This window comes from Gossypium hirsutum, chromosome A11 (assembly GCF_007990345.1).
Source record: "Gossypium hirsutum isolate 1008001.06 chromosome A11, Gossypium_hirsutum_v2.1, whole genome shotgun sequence".
NCBI classification, from domain to species: domain Eukaryota; kingdom Viridiplantae; phylum Streptophyta; class Magnoliopsida; order Malvales; family Malvaceae; genus Gossypium; species Gossypium hirsutum.
The window spans coordinates 89,601,785-89,625,457 of record NC_053434.1 but is presented as its reverse complement, the minus strand read 5'-3'; the positions used below and the strand labels follow the sequence as shown (position 1 = coordinate 89,625,457).

The 23,673-nt window shown below is 30.2% G+C and overlaps 1 protein-coding gene and 1 long non-coding RNA gene across 3 annotated transcripts; both read right to left on the bottom strand.

The window, feature by feature from the left end:
* Positions 1-1,318: 1,318 nt before the first annotated feature.
* Positions 1,319-3,527, bottom strand: LOC107891070 (uncharacterized). Its single transcript, XR_005905200.1, has 3 exons — positions 3,289-3,527; positions 2,792-2,908; positions 1,319-2,030 (listed from the first exon to the last, which is right to left on the bottom strand). It is a non-coding gene; the product is annotated as an uncharacterized lncRNA (long non-coding RNA).
* A 17,912-nt stretch (positions 3,528-21,439) lies between these two features.
* On the bottom strand, positions 21,440-23,242 carry LOC107891059 (glycine-rich protein A3). Of its 2 annotated transcripts, none has more exons than XM_016815706.2 (3): positions 23,003-23,242; positions 21,946-22,252; positions 21,440-21,852 (listed from the first exon to the last, which is right to left on the bottom strand). In XM_016815706.2, exons 2-3 carry the CDS (start codon positions 22,211-22,213, stop codon positions 21,608-21,610), a joined length of 513 nt encoding a protein of 170 aa, XP_016671195.1. In that variant the 5' UTR covers positions 22,214-22,252; positions 23,003-23,242; the 3' UTR covers positions 21,440-21,607. The 2 variants fall into 2 exon arrangements, with proteins under 2 accessions (XP_016671195.1, XP_016671206.1); XM_016815717.2 differs by having other exon boundaries at positions 22,887-23,123.
* Positions 23,243-23,673: the final 431 nt, after the last annotated feature.

Below are 23,673 nucleotides of genomic sequence, written 5' to 3'. Positions count from 1 at the left end.
TGCTTATATATATAATTGATGTCTGTGTAAGCATAGTAAAAAGCTAGGTTACGATTGGCATGCCAATAGGGTTTTTTGTGCACTTGTACGAGATATATGATTATACGGAGATCATTATAGATTATATCAGGATCCAACATTTGTTGCAAATCATCGAGTATTATATGTCTTTACGGAGACCTTGATTTGGTAGAGGGATGTATATGCATATGAGAATACATTTGATGCTTACAGGCTTTGCACTTTGGTGCTCTAGTGTGCTGTATTTAAAGCTCTTACAAGCTATCTGGTGTCGTGTAGTTTACCCATGTATCCAAGTTCATTTTACTATGGCTTTATCAAGCGTAACATTATATTTGAAATTGTAAAACTTTAAAAAAATAATGAAATAGATTAATAATAGAATATAGTACTGAAATGAATACAAATGAGTCGATAGACTCTAGAAAGAGGTTTGGATGATATGTTAAGCGGATTTTGATATGAAATGAACTTGATATTGAATGCCATAATGAGTGGATTATGAATATTTTAAATTTTTAATTGTATTGATAGCTAAAGGCCTTAAGATAAGTTTTGGTATATGTAATTGAACATAATAGTTGAATTAATTTGCCTTGATAGTTGTATACCTTCATATGTATTTGATTATATACTTATGTTACATTATAGAATATGTATTAGTAGGCATTGATATTATAAGTATCATAGCATGTTATAAATGTTACTTTATGTTTTATTATCTTGAATCATGAAAGGACCACTGAGTTTTATCACTCAACATACAGTTGTTTGTTCCATGAACATGTGCAGGCATTTATCGAAGCCCCGAGAATTAAAGTCAACATCTAGATCGCCATTTTTTACTCCACAAAGTTTGTATAGTTGCTCCGACAACGAATGTAGTACCTTGTAGCTCGGACCTAACAATCTGATAGGGTATCAAGGTGTTACAAAATGGATCGATTTAGGCTCCGTTTGTTTGGCAGTAAAATGTTTTCCGGAAAATTATTTCTGGAAAATGATTTACTTTTTTGGAAATGATTTACTTTTCTGGTGTTTGGATGAATCTATGTAAAATATTTTCTGTTGTTTGGCAAATTTCTTGAAAATATTTTCCGGAAAAGTTGTTTTTACATATATTAATAAATTTATATATATTAATAAATTTATACTTTAAATTATTTTTACATATATTACAATAATTTATTTATAAATAAATAAATCAAATTTAATATATAATAATACTCAATTATTAAGCTAAAATATTAACCGTCATAAATTGAAAACAACCAAAGTCTATTTACACTTTTTCAGATAAACGTCAAACACTTTTTCAGATAAACCACAATTAATATTACAAATTTTGATACCTGATCATAATTTTTGGACTAAAGTTCATACCAGACAATAATATACAAAGAAGGAAAGAATTAACAAGTTCTTGGACTAAATTTCAATTGTTTTTTTATTAATAGCTTTATATCTTCATTTCTCTTTCTCTAAAAAATCAGCATCCAAGAACCTTGAAACAAATACCCAAAGCTTATAAATGTCTTCAAGACTAGTAAGGAACCCAATTGTAGCAGTAACATCTATCCCAAGCTGAAACTCATCTTTTTCCTTCATTTATTTATGTTTAACACTGAACTAAATGTGTTGTAAACACCCAATGCACAATGAAATATTGTTCCTATTAGTCAATTTTTGCACTAATGCAGGATCAATCCTTTCCCCTTTCCAATCAAATACATTGAAAGCCACTATTGGACCTCGATCAAACATTACTTTTGGACCATAGATTGTGACAGCATGGATTCTAGTTTTTGAATGTGGATGTTGGAGACTCATCAATGCATTGACCAACTAGTTAATCAAGGTCCTTGTTCTGCTACTTTTATTAGTACAAGACCTAATGAATCTGCATGGTCCAAGGCCTTGCATTGTAAGGTGTTGCTGGTTCTTGAATCTACAATGGTGCCTTTCCTTTGGGTGCTTCAAGCTTCAATGGTGGAACAAGGCTCACGATCCTAACATTAGTGGTTGAACATTTCAAAACAGATAAACCAATGGATTTCTTGATAAACAAGCAGCAAAACTCTGATGGGTTTTCACAAAAAACTCTTAAAAATTAACAAATATGGAAATCAAGGTCAAACAATGAAAGCATTAAAGTCTCCATTTCTTTAACACCTAATGCAGTTGCATCAAGCAATACATGCCATCCATTTTCTTGAACTAAACTCATCCATGTATATGAATATCTAGACCTAGTAACATTTAATTGAAGTGGAATGACAAATAACCCTCCTTTTTTCATTATCTTTTTCCTTAACTTCTCTGTTTGAATTTGCAAATTAGGCCATGAAAAACAAGCTGACATGTTTGGTATAAAATTTAATCCAAAAACATATGAAAAAGGGGAGTGATTACCTAGGACACAAAATTAAACACTATTATTCAATTGAATCAAAATACATCTACAGACCAACAAACAAACGTAAACTTATGCTAAAATCAACGATTAAATTCTCTTTTTTTCTTAACAACCTCTTTCTTTTTGGACAAAAAAGATTTTCATAAAGGAGAAAAGAAATCTACTTAAACACTTGATTTCTGGGCTACCTCAATTAAGAATTTCGTTTATTCTTCAGAAACAGCAATTCTAAAAAAAAGTGTGATTGAAGAGAGGTGAACTAGTTATTTCCTTTGTTCTCCCCCTTTATAGCAGTATATTCTAGGAAATGAGGTTGTTATAAGAGGCCTTTGTTAAGCATAGAATTGAACAAACCTGCAACGTTTACTTTTTCCTTCTCAGCGTAGAAAGTCTTAGCCCTAATTACATCAAGGGTAGTGACGCCAAACAGCTTTTTTTCATCATATGTCCTTGCCTTCTTGAAAACCTCTGCTGCAATTGGAATAGTTGAATTGACAGGGTTGCTTATCATATTTACAAGTGCTTGTGCCATAAATTCAGTTCATCAAAGAAAAACTTAGCGAAAAAGAAAACATTATACTTAGAAAAAGGTATATATCTCTCTCTCACTCTTTCTCATATCAATTTTCTGTAATAGTCGAATTAAAGACTTGGTGCTAAAGGCCAGTTCTTTGCCAATTATTACATTGTTACTAACTTTGGGAATCCAGGTTGGGTCTTCACAGAATATTAGCAGAGCCAGTTTCCCAAAGGATTCATTTTTGGGACGGCCTCTTCTGCCTTCTAGGTTGGTTTTTTTTCTTTCATTTTTTTTCCAATAAACTATCCATGAAAGTTTCAGTCTTTCTTACCTTCGAGAGATGAAGATGAATGCCATCGCCAACTGGTGCAGTGCGGATTTTGACAACGAAAGGTGAAAAAGGGTAAATCAAAGATCCACACCAGAGATTGGTGCTGAAAACTATTGTTGGTTGGCGGCAAGCATTAAATCGGGGTGGGAATGAAGGGGATTCGTTTGCAGGTGAGGAGAAAATTTTTGGAAAATGTCTTACCAAATGAAAATGGTAAGACGTTTTCCTAAAATAAAGGGCTTTTTTCCTGTGTTTTTGAAATGATTTTACCATAGGAAGTCATTTTCCACCAAACAAACAGCGGAAAAGAATGAAAATGTTTTCTGTAAAATATTTTACAGGTAAACAAACACAGCCTTAGTCATTATACCATTAAAAAGAATTAGATAAAGTCAAATTGGAATATAGTTAACATTTATTATTTAACAGAGTTAATATCTTTAAAGTTTTTTATGATTTTGTAAATAAAATATTTTTTGTTTGGAATTGAACTACAATTAAAATAATAATAATTTTCAAAAAAAATTATATAATAAATATTAATTCTCTATATAATTTGAACTTATTTAATTCTTTTTAATAATATAAAGACTAAATTATTCAGATTAATTTAATCTAGTCCCTATAATATTTTTTATTTTATTTTATTTTTTTTTAGATACAATGTTGGAATGTAATGATATGACTTTTTAACAACCGATGAGTTTATGAAACTTGGCATAATCTCAATATATAGGTCAGGTCAACAAGCATATTAAAATATATAATTTTTTTATATTTTAAAAAATTTGAAAATTTTAAATATTTAAACAATTTTAGAAAATCTAAAAAATAAAAAAATTAGAAAGTTATTATAAAATTTTATATAAAAACTTAAGAGGAATGGCGCAAACCAATTTCTTCTTTTAAGTTGTTATTCAATTCTTCTTTTCTTTGGAGCCAAATTAAGTGCCAGGTTTTGTTTCTTTGGGTGGAAAATATAATCCAAAAAAGGCAATCAATAATACAAGGAATTATAGAAATTTCTAAAATAAAAAAAGAAAAAACACATGGGAGAAACTTTGAATTATATCAGATCGGTTGAATTGAAAATTGGTCGAAGTATTTATTTAGAGAAAAGTATTAGATTGGTTGATTCAAGAACTGGTACGGACCGATTAAACGAAAATTTTATTTTTATTTATTTTTAATAATTTATTTAATCAAATTAGATGAACTGGTCGAATCGATCAAACTGGTTGAATCAACAAACCAATAGCTTAACCGGTTCAACCACCAATTGGATTTTAAAAGCCTTAAGGCCCCTTTGGATGGGCGTTTACCTCTATTGCAATTCGTTTAGCTTTCTTTTTGTCGCACGCTACAATATCGCTACAGTATCTAATTTCACCACTATCATTATTTTTATACTAATAACAAGTAAATGCACCGCTCATCCAAATAGGCCCTTAGACTAAACTAGTAATCTAATCCCCAAGCCACACATAGCTCATATTACCACTTTTAGCAAATCAAAGCTCACTTTACATTCTTACACAACTCTCTCTCTCTCTCTCATCCACTTAGGGGTAGATTGAGACAATGGTGTTTGCAAGCTATTCAAGTTTGACTCGAAAAGAATTCGAATTTGATCCGGTAATTATTGAGTCGAGCTCAAACTATTGGTCGAGCTAAATTTGAGCTTAGTAATACTATACTTGAACGGCTCGCGAGCCTTATCAAACTTTATATATTTTTATATTATTAAATTATGTTATTACCTTTAATATATACTATTAACCCTAAGTTTTACTATAGGGTCAAGCTTGAGTATTAAATTAGTAAAAAAGCTTAATAAAGCTTGAGTAGCTCGATTATATCTCGAACCGAGTATCGAGTTCTGAATTTTGATTTTTATAAAAAAAATTATATTTACAATTTTTAATGATTTTTTTAGTTTTTTTAGATATTTATTTATTTATATGTTTTTTTATTTTTTAAATATGTAAATTTTGAGAGTTAATTTTTAAAATTATGACTATATTGAGACAATATGTAAAAGTTGATAGTTAAATTTATTATACCAATTTTTAAAATATCGACATCACCCTCCTGTAAAAAATTTAACGGTACTTGACGGAAAAGGACAAAAAAAGAACCTGATTAGTTGAATGGCCATTTAAAAATTTTCTTCTTTATAATTGAATGATTGAAAAAATACGAATATAATTGAGTGACTACAAAAAATAATTTATAAAAAAAATAAAAAATAAAAAGAAAAGAGAGAAATAACAAGACGTAAATAACAAAATGTAAAAGCTTAAATGTGCATAGCCTCATGTGTGACGCAATTGCAAGAGGAGAATATAGTAAATTCCAAATTTAACCCATTATTAAAGAATCTTTCATGTGAAAACAAAATAAATTGTTTAAAGACTGCTTTTTACATCCCCTAATTTAAGGTAGTTTGGAGGGTGAATCTCAAGCATGGCTTTGCATAAGTCTCCAATCGCGTTGTCAACCAACACGCATGCATGTTACAACAAATATTTGTGTTAACTTTGATTTTGATATATTTGTAAACTTTTACGTGTATTATATATATATTTAAAGATTTCATGTATTTTTATAAATTTTAAATTGTATTTGTATTATTTTTATTTTTATCTCATGGAGTTTTAATTTTATTTGGTTGATGTATTATTTGGGATTAAAATTTAGTAATTATTCTATGTTAGAGTTTAATTTTTTTTCGCCTTAGTTAGTATTTAAACTTAGCAAATGTTCTGGTATTAGAGCTTAAACTTGTTTTTCCCTTCAAATTAGTTTTTAAACTTAGCAATTGTTCTCATATTAGAGTCTGAATTTTTTTTTGTCTAAGGTAATTAATTAACTTGACAATTATTCTCACATTGAGACCTAAATTGTTTTTTGTCCATATCAATTACTGATATTTGCTTAAAAAAGTTAGATCAACATAAAATTCAGGTCCAATATAAGAATAATTTTTAAATTTAAAGATTAATTTATATAAGAAAAAGTTTAGATCCAAATGTGAAACAATTGTCAAGTTCAGCTATTAACTTAAACAAAAAAATTTATATGAGAATAAGTACCAAATTCAAACCCTAAATAATAGGTTAAGCCATTATATTTATAAGTGTGTTGTAGAATTATTTCCAAAAATTATGGAATAAAACTCAAGTAAAATGGAGAGCTCCATTGCATGTGCAAACAGGAGGGAATTGGGGCCCAAACCACTCTCACATGTAGTAGGTGGTTTGTTGTTGTTGTTGATAACTCTTAAGATCAAACCCTAGAAAATTTAATTAAAAGGGAAAAGGGGCAATTGGAAAACCTTAAGAAATCGTAATATGTTGATTTTGTGGACTTTGACTCTATTTGTTTTTCATTTCTTAATTTTTAAGATTCCCCTTTTAAAATTTTAAAATCTTTTCCAATCCCTGTATTTTCTATCTACCAAGATTGTGGCAGTTCTACTTCTTTGTTCAAATCAAATAAATTATTTAATATTTTTTTAATAAAAAAAATTGAGTATTAATATGATGTTATGCCTTTTTTTATTTATACGAAATAAAACAACTAAAAATTAAATACTTAAAGAATTTTAATTTAATTCAAATTTCACAAATTACTAACATAATTATCTATATAACACCATGTTAAGTTTACATATTGTATATACAAACAACCATTCTTTCCAATATAAAAACAAATTGTTGCATTTATTTTTTAAATATATACAATTAAAATTAAAATTAAAATTTCATGTATATATTTAAACCACAATTAAAATTTCATACATACAATTACCCTAAATTAAAATTCATTTTACATGTATTAAATCTATCTAAATTTAGAATCTATTCCTTTTATAATACTAAAAATATGTATTTTATAATTTATTTTTCAAAATTATATTTTAAATAATGATTGGATTTCAACATTTATATAGTGTAAATGAAAATTTTCACTTATTTTAATACACATAAGAAAAATCTGTGTCACCTATTTGACATTACATGTGAGGTGTGAAATTTTGAAACCTCTGTAACAATAAAATAATTTTCCATTTTTATATCCACCATAGAAGCATTAATCAAATATGAGTTTGAGGCAACCTATATTGTCCATACAAAGGGAAACCAAGTAAAAGTCAATATCATGTGAGGGAAATTTAAAATAAGAACAAATATTTGGTGTTTTAAGTCACCCACGCCCCTTGTTCGCTTGTCCCACAAGAAATTCAATATATTATTCAAAGTGGATAAGGTGAGAAAAAGTACAAGGAATTACATAATATAGTGGATAAAAATGAAATCAATTTTCTAATATCAAATTGAAAATCACAAATCCATTTTCTACTTCTAATATCACTTTCACCAAAATAATATTAAGTTTTGGTTGTATTTCTTTTTTCATATCTATAAATCACAAAACAACTATCACTATATATATTTATGGCTAGGCACCGTTGACATGCTTTTTTCAAATGCCACACTTGTATATTTAAAAAAAAAAGGAAATTCAATGAAAAAAAAAGAGAATATTGTAATTTTAATATTATATTTTATGTATAAATCCATATGTTATAATTTTTATTTTTATATATATAGCATGTTCATTTTCTGTTTATATCATTTTTAATTTTGTAATGTTTTTGTTTTATTTATAACATTTCGTTTACCTAAAACTTAAAATTACATACACAAAAAGAAGTTAGATGGTAAAAGAAGTCCTCATAAAATGAAAAATTAATTGAGCACCTAACTGAATTTTTAATCAAAAACTAGGAATTAATTAAGTTCTTAATATTATATTTTATATTAAATTTCTTAACGTTTGTTAAGTGATGACGCGACGATTGATATAGAGAAATAATGATGTGATAGTTGACGTCGACATTTAATGATGTGACATATTTTGTTATATATATCATATTTGTATTATCATAAAATTTTCAATTTAATGACTAGTAATTATTTTGAGGACATATATAATGAAATATTGAGGAAACTTGGAAAAGAATCAATTGATGAATGATAGTATGAAATTAGTTTGATAATTTGAAAGGAAATCAATTTGTGATTATGAATGTGAATATGTGATTTTGATTATATATGGGATATGCTATGAGATTTTTATGTGTATAAAGGATTTGCTCTAATAAACATAGTACATTAGTTAGGATACATTAATATGCGAATAAGGATTAGTCATGCACTTGTACATGGGTCCATGTTGTGTGTTGGAAATATGATATGATACTTTTAAGACATAGCATGTATGTGGTGCAACTTGATTGTGTTTGAATGGAACACGCTTTAAGTGCAATATGTATACGGATGTGCTTGGATAAAAATCTGTAAGTATCTGGATCTTATTTTATTAAAGTTTACTGACTATAAACATGAATATTAATAAAAGGTATATAAATAAAAAAGGATTGTATCAATGACAGTAAATGTTAAAGTGACTTGGATAAAATATGTTAAGTGGAACTTATGTGAATTAATATGATAATTACAAGGTTATCAAATAAGAGTTTTATGTTAAGATTCCATTGGTATAAGAAGAGTTAAGAATTGGACTTATAATATTTATGAAATAACTGCAATCTTGTGTGGTGTGTGTTTCACATTTTTCGATCAAATCAGAGTTAAAGTAGAGACGACATTGCGACGAGGAATCACACGATATCATAACATGTAACAGCTCATTTTCTAATGGTGTCAGAAACTGCAGTTTTTGGGCCACAATTTTGATGTATCAACCCGTAAATATTGATTATTTAATATTTACAAAATAATTAATGTCATGTTAAATTTTAGTTAAGAAATTTTATCATTTAGTTAGTTAATTATTTAAAAAGGACTAAACCATAAAATATGCAAAAGTCAAGAGATATTAGTGATTTGGTTTAAATTGTCTTTATGGAATGATTGAATGGTTCTAAATGGCAATTAAGTCATTTTAGTTTTAATGGACAGTAAAAGTTTAATAAGCTAAGATTTTCTTAAGAAATTATTATTAAAAAAATAATGTTAAAGTAATGAAATATATTAGATAAAACAAAAGAAAAGTGAAAGTGGTCATTGTCTTCTTTTTTCTTTATTTTGCCGAAAAACCATTGTTGGAAGACTTGGGAGCTTCGGTTTGTGCTATTCTTGGTTGCTGTAAGTGTATTTTAGTTTATTTTTTCATGATTTGTATGTTTTTGAGTTAGTTGAAATGGTATTTATCTAGTATAGGGACTAATTTATGAAATTGATGAAGTTTAGAAAAATGTCCATTGATGTTTTTGATGTTTATTGATGTCTACATTTTGGGTTGAAGTTAAATGATGAATTTTAGCTATTTTGTAAAGTAAGTTTTGAGTGGTTTTTAAGATTAGGGATTAAATAAATAGAACGTTAAAAATTATTAGGCTTTCTTGAGAGTAGGGGCTGGTTTGGAGTGGTTAAAATTTGGTTCTATGGGAAAAAGGGTTAATTTTAGAAATAATCATGTTTTGGTCTTTGGGACCAAATTGAGTAAAATGTAAAGTTTAAGGCTAATGTGTAAATATTGTAAATAAGAAATTAGATGCATTAAGTTGAATAGGATGTGAAATTTAAGCTAATAATTGAAATAAATCATATTACAGATCAAGATCAAGTTGATAATCAAGGAAAAGGGAAGGTTATTGATTAGTCCTTGGACTTTTGTTGTTTTTGCAGTTTAACCCTGCTAAGTTCGTACGGTTTTATTTTAGTATAATTTAAACATTTAATTATTTACGAATTGGAATTGCTAAATGATTTGAAAATGATGAGTCGTAGCAAGTAGGTTGATTTGAGATGGAAATCATATTGAATGTTGTTATGAATTAAATAAGTGAACCGATGAACATAGGATAGGATACGATTAACATGCTAATAGGTTATATCGTGCTCTGTACGGGATTGATTGATGTTGAAATGATGATTTTTTTTAATTATTGTTTACTGAATTTACCAAAGTTCAGCATTTGTTGCGAACATCGCGTTATATTACAGTGATTCAGGTGTGGTTCGGGGTGGATGTAAAGCCTTCGGACTTGGCACTCAGTGCGGAGGTGTGTTTCGGAGGGATGTTAGCCTACGGGCTTGGCACTTAGTGCCCAAGTGTGTTTTTAGATGGTCAGCTCATTGAGCGTTGTAGTGTGTTTTGATGGTTAACTGTGTATACGGGTCCGTCATAACGTTCATCGGGTTTATTTTTACTGGTATAATGTAATTGATTGGATTGTTCCATTTGTAATTAAGTTTAAAACTCACCCATGATTTGGTTATGGTTGACAGGATTATGATTTATGACTTTTATGTATTATGTTATAGATAAATTTATTCGGTAAGTTAATTGTTTTTAATCCATAGAACTTACTAAGCTTAAGTAAGCTTACTTGTGACTTTTCTGTTGTTTTCCTGTAAATATGTCTTTTGAGGAAAGGAGCGATCGGATCAACTTAAAGAATCACATTATCCGGAAAATCTTAAGTAGTTTTTGAATATTCATTTTGGTAATATGGCATGTAATAGGTGAAATGTTGTTATGTTGGATAATAATTACTTATGGTAGTTGACATATTTGAATGTTGTTGGTATTGCATAGATTTTGACATTTATGTATTTATGGCTTTGATGTTTGGCTTATACTGATTAGTAGGTAAATATATAAATATATATATATTGTTATTTGGTTGTGTGCTACTTTTGGATGGTTGATTTATGGTTGAAGTAAGCTTGAATGGTATATTTGAATGAGGAAATTGTATGTGATCTTAGTAAGCATTTTAGGCTTGTATGATATTGATTTGATTATTGAATTGTGGTGTCAATGAGGGCACATTGGTTAGAATTTTTTTTATGACTGAATAGGCATAAAAATGCCTTTTGTGTGATAGGAAAATTTGGTATAAAATGAACTTTTAAAGACGAGTTGTTATCATTTTGAACCTAGGTATCAATACTTTGGCAATTAGTATCGATACTTGACCATATGAATAGTTTTAAAACAAACAGAATATCAAATGGTATCAATTTTTATTTGAGTATCGATACTTTTTCATAAAATGTCGATACCCTAAAATAAGTATTGATACCATTGTTTTGTAAAGAAAATAATATACAATTTTGGTATCGATTTTTAGAAAGGTATCGTTTCAATATTGATACCAATTACGGATTTTCAATATTTTCATTAAAACTTTAGAAATTTTGTAAATCTATCTTATTCTCTAAGCTTGGATTTTACAATTAGATACTTTTAGAGTTTAAAATTTTAATATGTTGGATTATATAGAATATCAATTATCAATAAGTAAGTATCATTTATGATGTGATCCGGCTTGGGTGATGGAGTCGAATTCAAAAGGTGCCCTATCATCTTTGAGAAGAGTCGTTCGCAAGAGGGCCTTGATTAGAAATATAGGCTTAATAGGCTTGTTAGAAGCAAATGGGATTCAAAAAGGGGTAAGTGTATGGTGATAGGTTCGGCTAAGGGAAGCAAAGATGGGTGTTGAGTAGTTGGTTTGGTTTTGGAGATAACAAGAAAGAAATAACAAAAGGTGGAGATGGAATATTGAACTTAACGTCAGGAGTGATTCAACACTAAAAAGTGTCACCCTAGGTCTTATATTGTTAAGGTGAAAAGATGGAATAGTAGGATAAGTGAACGCCACACCAGAGATAGTGATAAGTTCAAACAAGCTCGGTAGACGCCACTAGCACAATTAGATAAGTCTTCAAAACTTGTACGAGATATGAGAGGAAGCAACCTCACAGAAACAGAGTTTCATTAATAAAATTGTCAAAAGTCCCTTTTACGAAGAAATAAACAAACTATTTATAGCCTAGCATGTGATAGCTGAATGGAAAAAATAACTAGCTTAAAGGCTAAGTAATTCGGCTAGGAATGCACTAGAAAATTCTAGAACAAATCATTAATAAGGTCAAGTCTACATTTAGCTGAATATAACTCCAATGGGCAGCTTCATGATTAAGGAAAAACCATTTGAAGGATGATGAATGAATGGCAGCTTATTGGCTTGTCTAAATTTGGCCATGGAATGAATGGAGCATTCAAGAAGTGCCTCTTGGCTGAATAGACACCTAGGGGAGTCAATTGGTCAGGAAACAATTCATGTATCAAGATATGGATGCATTCTCCCATTCGTTGTAACTTGCTGTCCATGCATCTTCATTAAACTTCATCCATGAATGTAACTTGAGAATTAATTAGGTAGCTACTTCTTGGCCGAATAAGTATTTTGGGAAGCCAACCATCAGCTTGAAATGCATGTAGCAAACCGTTCATGAACCCTCTTTAGCCTTGAACTTGGTCGTGCGTGAATCTTCCCATTCATTGAATAAAACCGTGCATGCACCTAGTCTTAAATGTTCTTCCATATTCGGCTGAACCTACAAGGGAAATGAACACAATTAATTAAAATATATATTTATTTAGACATAATTAAATAGCAACTAAACAACTTAAATAACAATTAACCAATTTGGACACATTAAATTAAAACTAACTAGCATATTAAATTCGGCTAGCTCAAATAAACATAAACTATCAATGAACTGATTTGAGCTAGGGAATTCGACTTGAGCTGTAGCAAATTGAGTTAAAATAAAGTTAAAACTTTGTTTATTGAAATGGAAAAAGAAATGAGCTGAAAAGAAACTAAATTGAGCTCGTATGATCTGAAATAAGCTCAAGTGAGTTGATTGGAGCTGAGTTGAGCTCGGGTAGCTGGTAAGGTGCTAAATTCGGCTTGCACAAGGGCTCAATGAGTCTTTAAAGAGTTTGTTCCCAGCTTCTTCATCAACAAGGGGCTTTGATTCATCCCAAATTCATGCCAATAAAGCTGTTAAAGCTTCTTGGAGTTGCCTAGTGCGCACTCGAGTCATGGGGCCTTTTGGGAGCTCTAATGGATCTTGGTTCGTAGTTGTGGAACCCCTGGGGGTGTTTACATTAGTTTAGTAAGTAGTTATCGATTGTATAATATTACTATAGCATCTCTTTGCTCGGGTCCAGTGACCATGTTGGGTAAGGGGTGTTACACAACAACTCGACAACGTTCAAAACAGAGGCAAAACAGAGGCGATGGCATGACGAGGAGCCTTGTGACGAATTTCAAACTTAAAGTAGTTACGTATTAGACTCTCAGCATATAACACCCCAAATATATAGGGTTAGAAGTAATAATTAACCAAAAATGAGTTTTAGTCTTAATGGTTAAGAACTTAGTATATTCCCTAAAGATCTAAGGTTCAATTCACTTCTCTCTCATTTCTTTATCTTAATTTTTCAGCAAACTAGAATGAGAATTCCCATAAAATATATATTAAATGGAGTAAAAACATGTTCAGAATGAGTAGCAACCTAAATGGCTAAGCCTTTTCATTCCTTCTCTTATTTCTTAGGTTCAAATCATGCCAAACTCATCCTCCATTTTTATTTTTTTTTAATTTTCGACAAAAGGGTATTTTACCATTTAGTCTCTCAAATTTTGAAATCCCTAGGTATTTAATCTCTTATCCAAATCAAAATAGAACTCTAGTTTTCTTTTTCCAATTGAACTAAAATTTTACTTTTTTTCCCTAATTCTTTCCCTTTTCTTTTTCATCTTCTCCTTTGCAAATGTTTTTCTTTCATTGCTAAAAATTTTATTTTAATCTTGAACCCGAAATTGATCTCTATTCAACTGTTCTTCTTATCGATTTAACGTAATACCATCGAATCTCGTCTCTAACGTTGCCAAGAATTGGCAAGAACATTTCAATTCTGACATTTAGATCTCAAAATGTCTGTAGAATTTTTGTTCACGTTAATTTCAAGATCAATTAAACAATCTTTTACGAATCTTGTCGATATCTCTTGAAATCTTGACTTTTCTTGAAAACCATTATTAATTCTTGCTTATTTGTCTGTTGAAAGACTCTTTATAGGTATCCTGGATCAGATTTGGACATGAGGATCATCGTTCAAGACCCCGGTGATAGGTGCGTGTTCTTTTACTAGTAAATCGGGGCAAAACCGAGTCTAAAGTAAGGCCACATAGCCAACCACACAAGCGCGTGGGCCATACGACCCTCTCACATGACCATGTCCACCTTGAAACCCTAGGAGTTCAAATTGCACATGGCTTGAACCTTTCTACACAGCCTAGCCATACTATCGTGTCTCCCCCGTAGGTTGATTTTACGAATGCCACATGGCTATAATCTTTCATAAGGTCGTGTACATCATCCACATAGTCCAGGGCTCTTACATAGTTCGGTCACATGGCTTTGTGTCCCCTATAACTCAAAATTAATAGTTTTGACCCATAATCTTTAAGATTTGTGTAGCTTAGTCCCTGATTGAAATTAGAATTGTTTTAATGTTTAATTTTGTGCAATTAAGTCCCTGGTAATATGAAACTTAATAAAAATACATGTCTTACTTGATAAAATTGATATCATATTTAAATATCATTGCATGAATTATGAATAATATATATGACTATTGTATCTATACACTTGCAATTGTATGAAGGACATGCCTTATGTTACTGTTAATCTGAATGCATGGAACACATGATTTTTGCTACTGATTTTCCGTATGTTAGTACATTAAATGCTATCAAATGTGATATGTATTAAATATGTTGTATTGCATTGCATGGGATGGGGCGATGTCATCGGAGGAAGTCTGATAGTTTATTTACATTTATCTATTTCGTTGTATATCGACAGCCAAAAGCAGATTCCAACTGCGAGTTATGCTGTAAAATCTACAGTCAAAAGCAGGTGATTTTTTTAGATATCATTATTTGGTGTTGCTGTGTGCAAATCATAATATGTGAAGCTCTAGGCCTTGTGGAGGGGACACTGCAATGTTCGAGCATCAAGGTTAGAAATAGTGAAATTAAGGAATGGGCGGAGGAATAGGGAAATTAGAATTTCATTAAGATATCGCCAAATAGTGTTGCTAAATGCAAACACAAGGTAAAATGAGAATTAGGTCCTTTGGGATGACACTGTGATGACGGTTGTTAGGTTTCATAGAGCAACACCGGGATGGTGATTAACAGGCTCTATGGGGCGACACTATAATAATGGTAAGGTCCTAGAGGGCGACACCTCTAAAGAGGTCTAACATGCAAGACTATAGCTTGGCTATGGCAACTAGTATAGTCCGTTGGGATAGTAAACACGGGTAGTCCACTGGGACAATAAACACGGAAATGTCCTCTAGGACACAAAATATGGGATTTCAAGTGTAAGATTGTAGCTCGACCATGGCATTAGTTACGGGCCGCCTAAAAGGGATGAATTCAAAAGCTAACAGGACAAGTTAATGGAGATTAAGGTACAATTTGGTCGAAGAAAGTGCGTAAAATAATGCAGAACAAAGATTCCCCAACACGTAAGAATAAGGTGAAAAGGTAGAAAAGACTGAGGTGGCAGATAAACCTCTTAAAGAGGATTTGCAGGGTCAAGTTATAGGGAGCCTGCAAGTGCAAGTTTGTAGATATTTGGCAAATAACCTAGAAGTGAATGATGAATAAATGATTGAGGGAACCTAAGGGTCTACAGATAAAGGTTAGCCAGAGGGGCTAAGTCCACCAAAGCCGACACGAAGGTTTAGTCACTCAGGTTAATAGAAGAAGGAAGTCGCCAATGACTAACCTGAGACGGGTTGTCCATCCATAAACACTGGAGGTTAATAACCTGAAACTTTAGGAAGTAAACCGAAGACACCAATGATAGACATTGGAATTTGCATCCAAGTTCGTGAGGAAAACAAGAAAGTTGGGTTGATTAGGAATCTAACATGTATCGCTAGAAGACTGTTACAATAAAAGAATACGTGTATTTCTTAGACAGAGAATGATTCCGCAACAATAACTCGCGGGGAAAAGGGGGAAACATTGATCCCATAGGTGAAATCTATAGAAGACTAATAGTATATGGGGTTTAAATTCTCTGCTTTAAATCTTTGTCTTTTAGAAATTTGAAATATAATTGTTAGCCTATTTTATCGAATCTCACTAAGTTTATTGGAACTTACGATTGTATTGCTTTGGCTGCAGGGTTAATGATTAAATTAGAGGCTATGGGAGAGGATCGAGGTAGACTCCACCAATTGAGGAAAAATAAAGCGGTAGTCGTAACTTGCATATAGAGGGGCACTCCTAGAGGCTACGCCTCGGGGGTTTAGTTGGGTCATGAAATTTTAAAGTTTTAAATTCAAAATTTTAAATAAGGTTGTAAAAAAATAAATTTGAAAGACATATATGGTGGTATGGTTTAATGTGTATATTAAATAGTCAAGAATAAAATAAGATTTGATTCAAACATGTTAGCCGTTATTCAAGTCTTTGTATCATTTAGTACCCCAACCCGATGATCGAGTTGAGCCTAAGGTGTTACAATTAACCTTTACTCAATGCTGCTCACATGAGCTATGGAGAATTTACAGCACATTCATGATCTTAGCTATCGGTAAGGTATCCAACACTGATACATAGTACCTGATACAATATAAACATTGGTACAAAGTACCTATTCCATTTTAAACCCTAATGATATGTCATTTGTATCTTAATCATTCACCAAGTTCACACAAGCCTTAATTTCACATTCGTTCTATTTAAATCCTTGATCATCTTCAAATACGTATAACATCACCATTTGCAGTCACATATTCACTTATATTTATCAACTAAACTTTATTTCACAATTTAATCCTTCAATATCAAACTCCTCATTTATTACAGCTCAATCACACAAGAACATATATATAATACAAAAATAAACAAATATTAATCGAAATAAACCTCATACAAACTTACCTAACCAAAAACGATAACAAACATGACACTAAGGATTATTCTGCAGTTTTTCTTTTTTCGCGTTTATCGATCAATTGATCCGTTTCTTGATCTATATAATAATTTAATTCAATTATCAACTCCAAATGTCTAAATATATGCATATGACCCCTTAATTAATATTTTATAAAATTTCTTCAAACTTTTACATTTTATTCAATTTAATCCCTAAAATCAAAACTATCATATGTTTTATATTTAAGCCCAATTTTTTCAATACAATTTCAATTCTATCCTCTTATAACCATCTAGAACTAAAAATTATAGAAACTTGATGTCAAATTCAATATAATTGCAATTTCATCCCTAAACTCAAAACTAAAAAAAATACTTTACAAATTGGTCCTATTTAACATCTAAGCTTTAGATGCAACCATTTACCATTAAAAACCTCAAAAATCATCAATAAAAACATTTCAAAACTTTAACAATTTCTCAAAATAGTCCCTAGGCTAGCTAAATCAAACTCTTAGGATTCCAAAAATATAAAAATTACAAGAAACTGATTAAAAACGGCTTACCAATTTTGAAGAAAAGCTTGGCCAAAAGCTCTAACTTTCTCTTCAATGGAGAAACAATGGTGAAGGGTTGAAAATGATGAATGAAAGTGGTCATTAACTTTATTTTTATGTTTTAATACATTTTAACTTAATTTTGATATTAAAATAGCATTAATTTTGATATTAAAATAGCATATACTTTATTAATAAATCATTCATAAATCGTCCACTATACTTAAATAGTGATTAATTTCCACTTAAACCCTTGTACTTTCACTTTTAAAGCCTTTCAACTGAAAAAAAATCTATAACAATTAAGTTTTACAATTTAATCCTTGTACCAAAATTAATTATCGGTTCAATAAAATTATTATACCAAGATTCAATATAACACTAATTTATACTCTTAAATTTAAATAATAATATTTACTGACTTGATTATCGAAAAACGAGATTTCGAAACCACCATTTCTGGAACCATTGAAAACGGGTTGTTATAGAATAAGGTAAGGTAGGAAATCTTAGTATACTTACTAAGCTCTTTGAGTTTTACGCATTAGTTGTTTAAACACGTAGGTGACAGACTTTTTTGAGAAGCTTGAGGTCGTATCTTGTGAGAATTGCATCATTGTACAAGATCTAAAGAGTGTAAAGCCTTTGATATTGTATTAGCTTATGATAGTGTATTGGCATGTAAATAAAGGCTTAGGCTAGTATATGTGTTTGTAAATACATTGGCTTGTGTTGTCATATGTTAATTGAAATAATATTGATATTTTAAAATTGATTTTATGTGCTTAAAGTGATTTGAACATGAGTATGGATTGAAATTGTGTTTAAATGAGCTTTGAAATGGTTTTAAAATGATTTGAAACTTATTGGTCTAATGTGATTATGTTTGGGGATGATTTGAAGTGTTTTTGAATCAATTTTGAGGTTCACTGCATTAAGTCTTAAGACTAGACCCTCCTCATATCGAGACTTGCAAGTCAATAGCCAGAAAGGTAAAGTATGAAGGCCAAGTCTTAGGACTTACTCTATTACACCTGTGCAAATTGTATTTTTTGGTCATTTTAAGTCCCCGAAACCTCATTTTATGTATTAGACATGTCCAAACATCTAGAAAATGATTCAAAATTATTTTAAATGTATTCAAATCTTTATAAAAGTTTTAAAGGATTTTATTAAGTTGCAAAATTGATTTTCTTTAAAAAGAAAAAAAAACAAAGGAAAATTTGTATAAACAAAAAAAACGTCAACATAACATCATTTATCTACGTCTGTCGTCGAACTATGTAAGGGGTGCTACAATGTCAACAAATATTTAAAAATAAAAATAAAAAACTAAAATTTTATGGGAATTTATAAAAAAAATTAAAAAGTAAGACTTTTAAATATGAAAAAATCTACAAATCTAGTAAAAAAGAGTAATAAATTACTCATTTAACTATTGCATAAAAAAATTAACTTTTTTACAATGAATTATGTAACTATGATCATAAAATAAAATATGTTTTCAGAGCACAAATATAAAAAATTATGATTGCTGACAGAATTTGAATGAAATTATTATGTTGAAACATCTCCCTAGAAAATTGCAACAACTTAAAACGGGGTTTGAGGAACGAAAATGAGAATGCAAATTGCTATTTGTTTGGAAAATAATTTAATAGGGGTAGTAATCTTCGGATCTTTAATAGGAGTATAATACAATTTATTAGAATATAATACATATTTTAAAAATTTTATTATATATCTATTTAATTAATATTATACAATTTATAAACAAAATAATTAAATTGTATAAATGCATTGATAAAAGAATCAAACTTTTTATAAATGCAATGATAAAATTTATTATATGTTAAAATAATTGTGCTCTAAAAATTTTAAAATTGTTTTACTAAAGATAAATTATAGAAATTTATAAATGAAAATAATTAAGTTTTAAAAAATATAATGATAAAATAATTCTCTTTACAAGAAATATTCAAAAAATAGAAATAAAATAATTATGCTCTAAAAATATTTTTTATTTTAAATTTCGAATCTTAAATTGATTTAAATATTATTATTTATACGCAAATTTTTAAAATTAAAATTTTATCATCCAAAACTTTAGAATTTAAATATTAAATTAATTTATAATTTATTATCTAAAATATTAAAATTGAAATTTATTATCTAAATTTTAAAATTTAAACATTATTATCTAAACATAAATTAAGTCTTATATTTGCTTAGTTCTTTCACTGTCAAGACAATCAATCATCTTTTGCTTAAAAAAAATAAAATAAAATATCAAAACACTTCCATAGCTTTTGGCAAAAAAAAAGGACTCAAGAAACTGAAGATGTTATTGTATTACCCGTACATGAAGAGTACTCATGATGTTAAAAATCTTGATGCAGGCGATTCAAAGATCGGTGTTGCAAAGTAGATGGATTTGAGTTGCAGATGAAAGATGTTCCAAATGTAAGAAATTGAGGAGGAGGAAAAGTTTGGAGTGTAAGCATTGCAACAAAGATAATATTTTTTGAGGGTATGCAGTATTGTTGTAATGCTTACATTTCCAAATTTTTTGTACTTGCAACTCCTTTCACCATAACTTCGTCTAACAAAAGTTTGCAAGTCGAATTCATTCGCTTTGCTGCATCAAATTGACCAACTGTAGTAGCACCCATCTCTGTATCATCCATAGTATACTTCATATGCACCTAGTAAGACATCTTCAATTTTTTTTTCTTTTTTATATGAGGAGCTTCAATCGATGCCACTTTGGAGGAGTTACCCTTTTCTTTAGAATTCTGTTGTGTATGAATAGTTTGAAGTATGAGTTAGGATAGAGTTCAAATTCTTCCTCTCTACTTGTTTTTCATCATTTGTAAATACATGAAAATTTTTAAAATCTCCAACTACTGATTAATTGTTTGCATTTAACAACTTAATGAATATATACATATATATATATCAAATTATAAAAAGAAATAGAAGAGTTACTTACTTAATTAGATTAAGTAATTATAAATATTGAGTATCAAACATAAGCAAATAATATTGTATAAACTGATTCAACTCATTAAAAACCTTATTAATTTAATTTGCCAGTCCATTGTACATATATAAAATTAATTTTATTTATTTGAGCAAGTAAAAAGAAATCCCGCCTTAATGAAAGCCCATATGTTCATGCATGCAGGGTCTTATGATTAACCCTTCCTTTAATACACTACCCTTCCGACAGTGGTGGTTAACTTTGTTGGTTTAGACCCAACAATTTTTATATCTTTTTTATTAAATTTTATATATAATAGAATCATCTCCGTACATAAAACTACTCCAAATAAACATTATGTGTTAAAAAGAAATTTCAAATCAGTGAAGGTGAAGATAAAGTTACCATCCACCACAAACTAACTCTTCAAATTTACAATAAAAAAGAAAATCTGATTTCAGAGTAAAGAATTTCAAGTGCAGCAATTGACAAAGAATAACAGTCGAGTCAGCACCTAAAATAGAAAGAAAAGATAAAAAGACACATTGGTTCATATTAGCTACTAATGTCCAGCTGCACCCATCAAATGGCCTGGCTATTTTCAATTTCTCATCAATCAGGCAATCAACTGGACTGGTTAATACATTGGGTTAATGTGATCACCGGTTACTCTTCACACATGAGTAACAAAAAATGAACATAATCATATATACAATATATGACACACACATAGCAACTCCATTTCCAATATATATAAAACCAACAGCACATATATACGCACTGTGATAATATTAGCATGCCAGTCACAAATAACAAGCGAAACAAATCCATGTTTATTAGAGGGCAACCATGTCAGTAACTGTTAAAAGAGCATACTAGTATGATAAGATTCGTATGGGACATGGGAGACGGGACTATTTACTTCCACTTCCTGCCAAAGAACTTGGCCTTATGTTTACCAAACATGCCATGCTTCCACCGCTTCCCAAATTTCCCGTGCTTAAATTTCCCATGTTTAAATTTTCCGTGACCATGGCCATAGTATCCCCCATGTGCAAGATGATGAGCTCCATGTGACAAATGGTGAGCCCCGTAAAGAGCAGCAGCCGCAGCCCCAGCACCGGCTAATAATCCTCCCATCCCAGGTCCATGCGAACCGTGTCCTGTAAAATTTTACCATTCATGTCAACTCATTGATATACGAGGCAAATGTAACAGCAGGCAGAGGACCCATAATGAAGGGTGATGGAGCATACCAGGATAACCAGCTGGTGGATATCCACCATGAGGTGGATGAGGGTATCCTCCATGAGGAGGATACCCTGCAGGTGGGTATCCGCCATGTGGAGGATATCCCGCTGGTGGAGGATATCCAGCCGGTGGGTATCCTTGTGGGGGATATCCTTGAGGAGGATATCCTTGTGGAGGGTAGGATCCAGGCGGAGGATAATGTCCGGCGGCATAGCCAGCAAGATGAGAAAACAGCCCTTTGTCACTTGATTCGCCTTCCCTACCACCTCCCATTTTTCTTCGACTTAAAATTAACGAATTCGAGTAACTAGTCTGTTATGAGTCAAAGAAACAAAGCATTGTCAGCTAAAACACAATTCAAACAAAAGAAAATAAAAGAAAAGGAATAATATTAACAGACTTTATAAAATTAGCAGACTAATTAGAGCTTGCCTAATGTTTTATTATAATTGTGAATATCAATAAGATTCAACAGCATTCAAGCTTCATAATCTACAATGTATTGTAAACTTAAGAACCGTTTATGAGAAAGAGACGAGTTTTCCAGTTCCATTAACAATGAATTAATGATCTAATTGTGCTACTCAGTCTGATATTAACTAACGTGATTAACTTGATCAGATTCTATACAGTAAAAAAAAAAGTTAGAAAGTATCATAGTATCAGATCAAGAACCATGTTGCAAACTAACAAATGAAATTTGACACGACATTAGAATACCACATGAATATACTTACAATACAAACAAACAAGAAGAAAGTGATTAAACACCGCAAGCACCAACTTTTTTAAAACCAATTCAAGTTATTTTATGTCAAAAATAATTAAAACAAAAAGAAATCCATAGAAAATACAAAGATTAAAAAAATTTAAATTAGTAAAATCGGGAAAAAATATGGAAATTAAAGATCAAAGAAACACCAAAAATAAGAAAGGGAAAGCTTACATGAATTGACTGATGGACAGAAGAGGAAACCCAGAATTTGGGATCGAAAGCAAAAGATGCAATTGTTGAAAAGGAAAGAAAAGATGTAAGGAAGAGAAATGGGTTTTGTGATTTACCTTTGGTGTAGCAGATTCTTCGAATTTAAATTATATGAGTGAGATTTTTTAGGGGCGGGGGATGTTTGAGGATGAGTTACCTATCATAATTGTTCTACCCAATATTTATAGGAAAAAGATGAAGATATTATCATTTAAATTTTAAAATCCCATTTATTGTTGAATGGTGACGTGATTGGCTTTGCGTTTCTTCAACGCGGTTGCTTTTATGTAAAAAAGTGATATATATATATAAAAGACGCGGTTGCTTTTCTTTTCTTTTCTTTTCATATTATTTCTTTGATTTTTCTCTTACACATTAACGAATATTCACTTTCTTTTTGGCAAATGCACCCTACACGTCCCTCTATTATATAAACTTTATCAATTTAGTTGGTAGACTATTAAAGGATATTATTGAAAAGAATTAAATAAGATTAAATTAGAATAAATTAATTTTTATTATTTACTGAATTAATATTTATTAAATGAAATCTTTTGTTTAATATTAAATTTATAATTTTCTCAAAGCACATTGACGAATAGTCGTTGATAGTGGGCACATGCTTTTCCTCTCAATTTTTTGGTTGTATTCGTTTATTATATAATTGAAGATTGGATGTTGTGAAATAAAGATGGTTGCAGGTGGTTTGTTGGGAATCTGCTTCAATACTGAATTAGAAATGGGGAAT

Coding starts and splice junctions, on each gene's coding strand:
- LOC107891059 (XM_016815706.2), bottom strand. CDS start 22,213: ATGGGAGGTGGTAGGGAAGGCGAATCAAGTGACAAAGGGCTGTTTTCT. Junction 21,853..21,945: donor TCCACCAGCTGGTTATCCTG/GTATGCTCCATC, acceptor AAAATTTTACAG/GACACGGTTCGCATGGACCT.